General features: G+C 37.6%; 2 protein-coding genes across 3 annotated transcripts; one reads left to right on the top strand and one right to left on the bottom strand.

Moving 5' to 3' along the window:
• Positions 1–309: 309 nt before the first annotated feature.
• On the top strand, positions 310–6,132 carry slc25a44a (solute carrier family 25 member 44a). 2 transcript variants are annotated; one of them, XR_007928270.1, is made up of 4 exons: positions 310–494; positions 1,332–2,034; positions 3,115–3,237; positions 3,811–4,045. XR_007928270.1 is itself a non-coding variant. In XM_051884131.1 (4 exons), exons 2-4 carry the CDS (start codon positions 1,398–1,400, stop codon positions 4,000–4,002), a joined length of 957 nt encoding a protein of 318 aa, XP_051740091.1. In that variant the 5' UTR covers positions 310–494; positions 1,332–1,397; the 3' UTR covers positions 4,003–6,132. The 2 variants fall into 2 exon arrangements, 1 of the variants encoding a protein (XP_051740091.1); XM_051884131.1 differs by having other exon boundaries at positions 3,110–3,237; positions 3,811–6,132.
• Positions 5,734–11,033, bottom strand: skic8 (SKI8 subunit of superkiller complex). Its single transcript, XM_051884132.1, has 11 exons — positions 10,786–11,033; positions 10,672–10,700; positions 10,531–10,558; positions 10,317–10,422; positions 10,060–10,232; positions 8,927–9,075; positions 7,726–7,819; positions 7,097–7,190; positions 6,914–7,006; positions 6,747–6,825; positions 5,734–6,257 (listed from the first exon to the last, which is right to left on the bottom strand). Exons 2-11 carry the CDS (start codon positions 10,681–10,683, stop codon positions 6,168–6,170), a joined length of 918 nt encoding a protein of 305 aa, XP_051740092.1. The 5' UTR covers positions 10,684–10,700; positions 10,786–11,033; the 3' UTR covers positions 5,734–6,167.
• Positions 11,034–11,395: the final 362 nt, after the last annotated feature.

Here is an 11,395-nt window from a genome sequence, read left to right as displayed (position 1 = left end):
GTCCATCAACTGTTTGGTTACTGACATTCTTCAAAATATCTTCTTTTGTGTTCAGCAGAAGAAAGAAATTCATACAGGTTTGGAACAACTTGAGGGTGAGTAAATGATGACAGAATTTTCATTTTTGGGTGAACTGTCCCTTTAAGAAATATTGTAGTGAAGAAGGACAAGACTTGATCTCAATAAACAAGTAGCAACTTGTCCTTCTTTGTGTTGTTTGTATTGTGCTCCATCAATTTTATTTAAAAAAAAATGTATCATTCCTATGTCAATGACCAATCAACAGGCGCTCGTCTTGTCGGTGACGTCTGAGCATGCGCCGGAAGTGTGGAGAAGCGTTCGGCATGACTTTCCGTCTGGAGCAGGAGGCCGCGGATCGATCAGAGAATATGCAGTTTTTAGAGGCATAATAGCGTGTTTATCTCATGACAGGACCGCGCAGCTTCGCTTGAGGCCGCTGGATGGAGAAACCGCAAATATGGCGAGCTAACCGGGTGAGTTAGTGTGTGTCTGGGAGGTCAAATGAAGTGTCATGTACTTCTTTGGGGGGTGTCAGGTGGTATATTGTTTTGTGTAATGCGCATGTGCATAGGGGTGGGCGATACTGCAAAATAAGATATAGCGACCCGATACCAAGTAAATACAGGACTAGTATCGACGATATTGATAGATTTTACTTTTAAAAGCCTGCACTTGAACTTACATGTACTTTTCCTGTAGGGAAGAGCAGTGTTTGAGATTTATGAGATGAATGTATCATTAATATGCTAAATCTGAATACATTTTAATGACCACTAAAAGGTTTTGTGATTGTGATTGTTTCAAATATATATTCTTATAAATACAAAGTTGAGAGCAAGTTAATGTGCCTCAACTTGACCTTTTCAGTGTATTTTTGGCCCTCAGGTAGGTTTGTTCTATGCAATAGTTTTGATAGATGGAAACAAGACACATTTCTAGTTATTTATTGTTCAGACATTTAACTTTAAGTGCAATAAGTGACTCCATATTGCAATAAGAAGTCCCCATATCTCTGGGATTGAACCATGTTTATAATTTACAATAAATACTGCAATATTCAATAAAAAAACATGAATTTCCCATTTTGAATTCATAATGTAACCTCCTTATAACAAGAAAAAATAGATATAAAAATGCATAGTTCACAGATCTCAGTAGTTGTTTTTTTTTGTTCACATGTGTCAAGAAATTATCTATGTAGAGCATGATTATGGCATAACCCAGCAGTCACATGACCTTTGAACTCTGTACCTTCAGATCTGCAATAAAACATGCAGCTTGTATGAAATGTTGTGATTTTGTCATTTCAGGTTATGCAGGAGAGGAGCGAGTGTGTGTGCGACGTGTGATTTTTGTGTGTGAGGTCATCGGCCGCAATGATGCAACAAAAGCGCAACATTCGGATCATCGAATGGGAGGATCTGGACAAGAGGAAGTTCTACTCACTGGGCGTCTTCATGACCATGACCACACGGGCCACCGTCTACCCATTCACCCTGATCCGCACCAGACTTCAGGTCCAGAAGGGAAAGTCGCTCTATAACGGCACCTTCGACGCCTTCTTTAAGATTCTGAAGGCCGAGGGGGCGCGTGGCCTCTACCGAGGGTTCATGGTCAACTCGTTCACACTGATCTCAGGTCAGGCCTACATCACTACCTATGAGTTGGTAAGGAAATACGTGTCCTGTTACTCGTCCAATAACACGGTCAAGTCTCTGGTGGCGGGCGGAGCGGCGTCACTGGTGGCCCAAAGCATCACGGTGCCCATCGACGTGGTGTCCCAGCAGCTGATGGTGCAAGGTCAGGGGTGTCAGCTCACACGCTTTAAACTCAAGCCCAAGATGGCAGTGGCCACGTCCAAACATAAAGTCACATTTGGTCAGACTAGAGACATTGTGGTTCAAATTTTTCACGCGGATGGATTTCGGGGGTTTTATCGTGGATATGTGGCGTCGCTGCTCACCTACATACCCAACAGCGCTGTCTGGTGGCCCTTTTATCACTTTTATGCAGGTAAAGAAAAAATGTATTAAAGGGGACCTATTTTCACAAGATGTAATATAAGTCTCTGGTGTCCCCAGAATGTGTCTGTGAAGTTTCAGCTCAAAATACCCCAAAGATAATTTATTATAGCTTGTCAAATTTGCCCCTATTTGGGTGTGAGCAAAAACACACCGTTTTTGTGTGTGTCCCTTTAAATGCAAATGAGCTGCTGCTCCCGGCCCCCTTTCCAGAAGAGGGTGGAGCTTTAACAGCTCACGCTTCAGTTGCTCAACAACAACAAAGTGGGAGAATCTCACGCAGCCAAAATGACGATTGTTAATTAAAATTTAGAAATTTTTTAGAAATTTAGAATTTTTACCATTATAGGCTGGTTGTTTACACACACTGTGGACACACATCTGTGTTCAAACACCTTATAAAAGTGAATTTTGTATAATAGGTCCCCTTTAAGTGATGCACCGAAATGATTTTCTGATCCAAATGCTGAAACCAAAATTAAAGTTTTCATTTAGCCGAAAACCGAAAATTAATAGAGTGCAACAGTCAGGTTCTGGAAGTAAAAATCATCAGTTCACATTTATACTTATTTTTAAGAAATTCCTGGTGAAAAACTACATTACCCATGATGCTGTGAAGACAATTCCACTAATCAGAAAGTTTCAGCAAGCAAATTGCCCAAAAAAGCAATGAAGCATTGTCATTTGCAGTGCTTTATGGGATTGTAGTTCATTTTTCCTTCATCAGAGCCATTATGTACACAGTCTTGTACCTCTTTTTGTCTGATTTTCAAATATTTTTTGCTTCCAATCAAAGTTTATAATGTTATGATTCACCTTGTAGCTGGTTGGTTTGGTTCATGGCTTATAATGTTTAAAGTCTTTTTTAAAAAAATCTTGGAAAAAATACTTCTGAAACCAACACTGCTGGAAAAAGTCGGCGGGCACTGTTGCACTCTATTTAAAACGTTATATATAAACATTAAAATTGCAAATAAAGGAAGTTTTTATATCAACTTTGTAGTTATAGAATTATTATATTAAGAATTTCATTGTTTAACATTTAAACACACTGTGTTTGTTTCCAGAGCAGCTCTCCAAACTGGCCCCGGCTGACTGTCCGCACCTCCTCCTGCAGGCCGTGGCGGGACCGATGGCTGCAGCTACAGCCTCCACCCTGACCAACCCCATGGACGTGGTCCGAGCCAGAGTACAGGTACAATCACACTTTAAAGTGCCCCTATTATGCTTTTTCAAATATTACCTTTCATACTGTGTAATATAGCTGTTTGTAAATGTAAAAGATCTGCAAAGTCTTAAAGATCAAAGTACAGATAAATGGAGCGATTGTCTTCTTAAAGAAAGAATCGATTCTGAACTGCTGAAACAAGTCGTCAGTAATTCCAGTCTCACTTCCTGTTACAAACCTACGTAACGATGACACAAATTTGTTAGTCCAGGTTTCTTCAGAAGGTTTCACCATGCTGTTTTCCGATCTCCAAAAAGAGACTATTTTGCTGCTGTATCCTTAAGACTTCTATATATTAATAAGCTCTATTATAAACTAAACTGCCTGATCTCTGTGCACTGATGAAGTTCACACTGTTGATTATCATCGGAGTAAATCATTATGATAATGTGTTCATATCGTATGTTTTTGCTATGTATAGTAGATCACATTGTATTTCCAAAAGCAAGAACTGCTCTGTCTTCCAAAATATGGCTCTTAATTTATCATGTAATTATTGTAAATTATTATTACAGTTTTGAGCTTTGTGTGTATTTGTAGGTTGAAGGTCGTTCGTCTGTGATCGAGACGTTTAAGCAGCTCATGGCTGAAGAGGGTGTGTGGGGTCTCACGAAGGGTCTGTCCGCACGCATCATTTCCTCCATGCCCACGTCTGTCATGATCGTCATAGGTTACGAGACACTAAAGAGACTCAGTCTGCGCCCTGAACTGGTGGACAGCAGACACTGGTGAAAACACTCACCTGACGCTATACCTCAGCCTTTTAAACAGATGCCTTTTATTATTTTCACATTTTATGAGGACCAGGCAAAAAGTGATGCTCAAATGTGAAGATATGTATTTCCTTTCTCCCTTTTTTGTGGATTTTGTATATTTTGTAACCTTTAATCTGTTCCCGTGAACTCCGGCCCATACTAGTATTTTGTAACGAGACGTCATGGAACTCCTTATTTGTCTTTTTCGCTTGGTATGTGTTTGTTTATCAGAGGTTTTAAAGTGAAAAAATACTTTGAAATGGTGAATTTGACTCTTTCTTGTGAATCTCATGCAGTGCCCTTCACTTCATTTGACAGGAAGTGAGATCATCAAATCTGTTACATGCTAGAAATAATGAGAACATGGCTGGATCTGTCTGAAAGCTTCGGAGGCAAGTCCGAATCCAATGTTAGCTTCACTTCCTGTCTCCTGAGATATCTTTCTGATTTTTGAAGGCAGCATAGATGTATCCTTCGCTGCCTTTGATATCCCATAATCATTTGCTTTCCATTCTGTGACAGTTGAGCTAAAAATAAATAAAGATGGCGCCTGAAATTTGCCGTTGGTGGTCAGTTTGTGTGAAAATATTACGTTTTGACCAACGTTTTCCACTTCTGATGTCATTTCTAGCAAGAATTACTATTGCTTGCTCTATTTTGCTGTAAGTTAGATCGTTAACCGTTACTCTGCCTCAGAAATCAGTTTCGTGAGGTAACTTCGTACGCAAACGCTGCCCAAAAAGTCATTGCAGCGAGGCAACAAGTCAGTTTCCTACGTTTTCGGATCTAAAAACGCGTTTTTTAAAAAGTTGGACTACTTCTAACTTCAGCGCCGCGTTTTTAAAATGCCGCGTCATGCGCGAGACGCTGCAAAAGACCGCGAGATGAGAGCGCGAAGACCTCCATCTGCCGTCTTTAGAAATGGAAAAATGCGTTGTGTAAACGGCCCCTAAATGCTCTTATTTACCTATTAACGAGGTTATTAACATTGTTTGGATAAGTACATTTACTCTCACTGTGTTCTGAAATAGATAATATTCTCTATTTTATCGCTTGGTTTACATATTAACCGTCACTTTTTGATATTTTTAACTGTTTCCATCAGACGCTTGAATAATGTGTGAACGTTTCTTTGACTGTTCAAAGCTCACGAATATTTAATGAGGCCAGAAATGACTAAACGTGTTGCTGTAACATATTCATAGTTATATTAAAATAGGGCAATTCATGCCTGTAAAGATTGTTTATAATAAATACAAATTTACTAATTATATATTAAATAGTTTTTGGCTTTAAACTGCTCTTTGTGTGCAGTCATTATACAATTATTGTTAAAATCTTTATCCATTGCTGGAAAAACCATGTAAATTAATTTGTGGACCCAGGGTTAAACAGCAAGTGAAAAGCCTTGTGAGAAAACTTAGTACTGAATGAAAATTCAGCCTTTGGACTGTCATATTTTGTCTGTCTTTATCTTGCCTTGTCTTTAACCTTCAGAAAAACAGTGTGTTGGGGCCAAAGCTTTTACAGTTGAAATGTTTTATAAATGTGCTTCATGTGTTTAAAATAACTGCCATAGTGGGTTTTGTCTGTAAGATTGTTTTGTAACTGAATCTGTCACAATCAGGTGTGAATTAAATGAACCGCACAAGAACCGTTTGGGATTTTTTGCTAGTGTAGATCACAAACACTCTAAATGGTTCAATGGTCAAGTTCTGCTCTGGATCTTTATATATTATAACTTATTTTTACATGTCTGCTACAATACAGTAAAAAAATAAATTGTTACAATGGTGGTGCAGTAACATTTGGTGGCCAGTAGAGGGCGAGAAGTGACCAGAACAGCCATGTTTGCACTCAAGTCATGTGTATAAAAAAAAAAAAAGCTGGAAATATCAGGAAATTTTAACATTTTGATTTTAAAGTCATAAAAAATGAAGCAATTAAACTCTGAAATGAATATAAATCTCATGCTTCTTACTAAAAATGTCATGGAATGTCATCTGTCAACAAGATTTTAGAAAAAAAAAACATGTTTATTTGTATCACCATACACAGATGTTGACGTTGCAATGAAACCATGAAATAAAAAAATCATTTGCATGCATGCTGTGGTCTTGAGTGGGTGTGGCTATCAGAGCTTCATTTCGGACAGTCGTAAATGTGGATGGCTCTGTCATCACCCGCAGAGACGATTTTTGAGCCTGTGGGGTTGTATTTCACACTCCAAACCTGCACACACACATTTGAACATGAACAAGCATGATTCATCATGCTCTTGGGAAACAAAAACACACTGTGACAACCCAATTTGAAGTCACAGTTTTATTATAGACAGCAACATTACTGTTCAAAAGATTGGGGTTGGTAAGATTTTTTTTTTAATGTTCAGTCACATGATCCTTAAGAAATCATTCTAATATGTTGAATTGCTGCTCAAGAAACATTTCTAATTATTATCAATATTGAAAACAGCTTTGCTGTTTAATATTTTTGTGGAAACCATGAAACATTTCCCTCAGGATTCTCAGGAAAGTTCAAAAGAACAGCATTTATTTGAAAAAGTAACCTTTTGTAACATTTTAAATGTCTTTAGTGTCACTTTTGATCAATTTTGCTGAATAGAAGTACTAATTTCTTTCCCAAAAAAAAAAAAAAAAAAAAATTATATTGAACCCAAGCGTTTGAACAGGTAGTGTATATGAATGTAACGTCACTCACCTGGTCCTGATGATCAAAGAATGTGTTCACACATGATCTGCTGCTCGTGTCCCACACCTTCACACTCTTATCGGACGAACTAAAAAAGCAACAAACAACAGTTAAGAAACACACAAACTACATTTTGATTCCTAGTTTCCATTCACTTGAAGTGCATCAGCTCTTGCCTGGACACAAAGTGTGTGTCGTCGGGTGAGAAGGCCACGTTCAGTACCCAGGATCCGTGACCGCTGAGTGTCCCGGCCAGGTTAGCGTGCTGCCTGTAAGACACACGCGAACAACAAGAACGTGAGATTCAAATGTGCTTGGAGGTAAAAGACACACATGAATCTGCATGAATCCAAACGTACACGTCATAAATCTTGATGTAGCCATCATCTGATGCGGTTACCAGCAGCTGAGAGTCTGGAGAAAAGGTCAGAGACCTGATAGGCATCGCATGACCTGGACAAAGAGAGCACATCTTATTTTCATCGCACTCTTTGGCTACTAAATAATAAATTACATTTTAAAATATATTAAAATAGAAAAGTTATTTTGAATTGTAATAATTTTACTGGATATTTGATCAAATAAATGCACCTTTGGTGAGCAGAAGAAACTTCTTTCAAAAACATTAAAATATCTCAATTATTCCAAACTACCGACTGTTAGTGTAATACTATAAAAACTGAAGCACATCTAACATTCAACATCATTTCCAGCTGTACTTGTTGGAGCAAATGAAAGGGATGAGTGAGCGATGGAGCGATACAGGAAGACAAAGAGGAAAAATGGAGTCGCGCAGTGACGGGAGACGAAGTTTACGGCCCTCGAGGGACGGCCAGAGACGCAAACAGGTTTTTCCACCGCATTCACGTAACCCATAATCACCCTAAATGACTCTAGCAGAGTAACGGACACAACGTCTACAGAACAGACACTCGCTTTAATAGAGGAAACTAAAGACAGCTTGAATCATGTGGGAGACGATTTTCACCTTCCAGCGTGTGCAGGAGTTTCCCAGTCGCAATATCAAAGATATTAATGATTCCGTCTATTGCACCAGTGGCTAAGTGCTTTCCATCTGGACTCTAGAGACAAGAGAAAGAGAGAAAAAGATATATTAGAGCCTGGAAAAACTGTATCTTGCTTGAAAAAAAATCAGCATTTTCTCAAATATTCATTCTGATGTGTAATGTGAATGAAATCTGGACTGTGTAATTAGTGAAATCAGTTCTTTTTGAACAGAACACCAAAGTAAACTGTTACACTGGTACTTGTTTATATGTTTCCCACAATTTTTGACCCATAAATTTCTTCTTTACTTCTCTCATTGTGATTGCTGGATAGACTAAAAGCAATTAAACTCAAGAATCTATTTCTTGCTGAACATATTTTAGAGCGGAGCTTAACAAAAACATGCCTGTTCAATAATGTTTTTAGACTGTTTTAATAGTTTTAATTTGAATTGAATTCATTTTCCAGTCCTGGAAATATTACTTTAATATATTTCCAGATTTGCCGTGAGTGTGGAAACTTCGTTATGTAAAAATTCAACGAGACAGAAAATTAAACTTTTTAAATAAATGGCTGTGGTCTTGTTGTACATTTGATGGATCAGTGCATATTATTCTAAAATTAAAAATTTTAATACTTTTATTCAGCAAGGATGCATTAAATTAATCAAAAGTGACAGTAAAAATTTAAAATATGAATATAAGAATATAAAATATTTTTTTTCAAATAAATGTTTTTTTCTTCTTCCTATTCCTAAAAGAATACTGAAAGGATGTATTACATCTTCCACAAAAATATGAAGCAGCACAATTGTTTTCAACATTGTTAATAATCAGAAATGTTTTTTGAGCAGCAAATCATCATATTAGAATGATTTCTGAAGGATCATGTGACACTGAAGACTGGAGTAATGATGCTGAAAATTCAGCTTTGATCACAGGAATACATTACCTTTGAAAATATATTCAAATAGAAAACAGTTCTTTTAAATTTTAATAATATTTCACAATATTATTGTTTGTACTGTACTTTATCAAATACTTGTTGTGACCCAACTGTACCGTGTGCTGAATATTCTGTTTTTTGTTTCACAGAAATGAAACATCAGTGCCATTGAATTTAAATGCTATCAGATAATAGTTTTTCATTCAGAATTATTCCAGACATTTAAAGATTCTTACATAGGCAATGCTCAGAATGAATTTCCCTCTGGTGTCCAGTGAGTGCTCCTTTTTCCCGCTTTCCACGCCGAAGATGTTGACCTTCCCTAGATGGCTGCCGGTGGCGATGTATTTGGAGTCAGGAGAAAAGGCGACCGCCCAGGCATCAACTGCAGACAGTAAAGAAAGAGTTGATTATTTTACTATCATCGAGATACTATTATAATTTTTGTTAATATTTTAAATTTGATTTTATTTGAATATTTTCTGTTTTCATTTTAATTTTAGTTAAAGTTAACACATTTTGTTGTGTTTGTCATTTTTATTATTTTTTTTTTATGTGCCCCTATTAAGGCCCGTTCACACCAAGAACGATAACTATAAAGATAACGAAAGACATACTTCTAAAAATCGTTCTGAATATAAAAGAATAGCATTGTCCAAACCACAGATATAACGATAACGATAACGATATCGATAACTTCCAAAACGATTTTTTTTTACAGCCGTTGAACGATAAAACGCTGAGAGCCAATCAGAATCCATTCTAATTTAAGCCGGCTCGCGCATTTAAAATGGCGGACGACACTGCGGAGAAATTAATCGCTGAGGTCCAGAAAAAAAATCCACCACTGTTTGACAAGTCAACCCGCCTTTTCACGGATACTTTAAAGAAAATGGATCTATAAAAAACAATCGGTCATACCCTCGGAATAAATGTTGAGAAGTTCTAACGAAGAGGTCATTATGTCAGGCTATTAAACAGAACATAAATTTACCTCAGGTATCCAGCGCTAGTTTTGACAACACTGTCTTGTTTCCTTTGAAGCTGCAGTGAAAAAGACTAGGCGTTGTTTTTATTCCACTATATTGACTTCATCAGCTAAATTCACTGTTAGATTAGATCGATTACATTATCTATTCACTCAAAACATAGCATGCTGAGGACATCTGCTGGTTAAAGCCGTGTAAATGAATCAAGAACAGCAAAAACATGTTGTACACACTTTGAAACTGCAGCGCGTGATCTTAAAACAAACAGACCGTTATCGTTCGTTGGCGTGGACGCAAATACAGTTATTACAACGTCTACTAAACACTGCAGTTGTCGCTGAGGCCTGGAAGAGTTCAGTTCGTGTTGTCGAGAAGCTCACCTGGGCCTGCGTCCATGGACTTGATCTGTTTACCAGTCTCCAGGTCCCAGAGCCGAATGTGAGCGTCAAGAGAGCTGGAGGCGGCGATCGCTCCGTTCTGACTGATGTCCACCGACACCACGCCCAGCTGGTGACCCTCCAGCGTCCACTGCAGCTCCAGCTTTTCATCCGTCCTGCGAACCATCAGAAAAAGTGCCGTATGTTCAAAAACAAACACAAAAGTTGGCACCTCATTTGCACTTTGTTCATTGATTTACCATTTCCACACTTTTACCAGGTCGTCCAAAGAGCCGGTCACAATGGTTTCTGACCCGTCCTTCTCACTGCGACCCCATGCCGCCGTCCAGATGGCATCTTCATGAGCTGCAGGGGCGAGAACACAGACTCAATGGCGGTGTGTATGATGCCCAAATATGCTGCCTAGGTAGACAGCTCACTAGATTTTGGGGCTGTAAGTGTGTGTGAACTCACCATGCTCCTGCTTGAATAGTATACTGTACTAAAAACAAAAAATTCACATATTTATATCACATACAATCATTATTCTGATTATCATATGATAAATAAGACAGAAAAAATACAGATGTGTGTAAATATTCGCGCTTAACTCACCTGTGTGCTCATAGTCTTCGTTTCAAATCCTGTTTGTGATGGACAAGAGCTCCTATGAGTTTATAAGCGCGTTTGTGATCAGTTTAATGAGTTATTTTGAGTTTACAAACTCACTTCATAGACAGGTGCTAGCGTATCTTAGCTTATGACTAAACAAACTGCTTCTGTAAGTCCTCGAGATGTCCTGAAGAGGTTTTAGTGCGTCCGCGATCAAGTCAGACAATCCTTAAGATTTGTTACATACCTCTGAAGGAGAATTAAAGCGCTTTGTTAACAAAAATAAACACCCGCACTGATACTGACTAGAGAGCCGCCATGACACCTGCGCGCAAAGCACTATGGGAACAGACACATGACTCCGCCCACTCTACTGACTTTCAATAAGCGCAAGTTACATACAATATTATCAAAGTTAATGTTATTACAGAACTAATACTATAATAAGAATATTATCAAAGCATCAGTACAAATAACAGATGCCGGTAATAAAATAATAATGTCAATATTTATTAATAAATTAATTATTAATAAATGTATCTGTTATTTATAAACAAATCAATGAATAAATAAATGCTAACTATAATAAATATATACAATATTATCAAAGCATCAATGCAAAAAAACAAAACAAAACAAACAAAACAGGTAGCAATGATAGTAATAAAATAATAGTACCAATATTTAAAATAAAAACAAATTGTAATATAATAATAAATCATTAATT

This window comes from Ctenopharyngodon idella, chromosome 24, assembly GCF_019924925.1.
Source record: "Ctenopharyngodon idella isolate HZGC_01 chromosome 24, HZGC01, whole genome shotgun sequence".
Lineage (NCBI taxonomy): Eukaryota > Metazoa > Chordata > Actinopteri > Cypriniformes > Xenocyprididae > Ctenopharyngodon > Ctenopharyngodon idella.
Note: the sequence above shows the minus strand (reverse complement) of the source record. Positions and strands in the feature narration are given on the sequence as shown.

Coding starts and splice junctions, on each gene's coding strand:
- slc25a44a (XM_051884131.1), top strand. CDS start 1,398: ATGATGCAACAAAAGCGCAACATTCGGATCATCGAATGGGAGGATCTG. Junction 2,035..3,109: donor CTTTTATCACTTTTATGCAG/GTAAAGAAAAAA, acceptor GTTTGTTTCCAG/AGCAGCTCTCCAAACTGGCC. Junction 3,238..3,810: donor TGGTCCGAGCCAGAGTACAG/GTACAATCACAC, acceptor GTGTATTTGTAG/GTTGAAGGTCGTTCGTCTGT.
- skic8 (XM_051884132.1), bottom strand. Junction 10,423..10,530: donor ACTATTCAAGCAGGAGCATG/GTGAGTTCACAC, acceptor TCGCCCCTGCAG/CTCATGAAGATGCCATCTGG. Junction 7,191..7,725: donor ACTCCTGCACACGCTGGAAG/GTGAAAATCGTC, acceptor CTCTTTGTCCAG/GTCATGCGATGCCTATCAGG.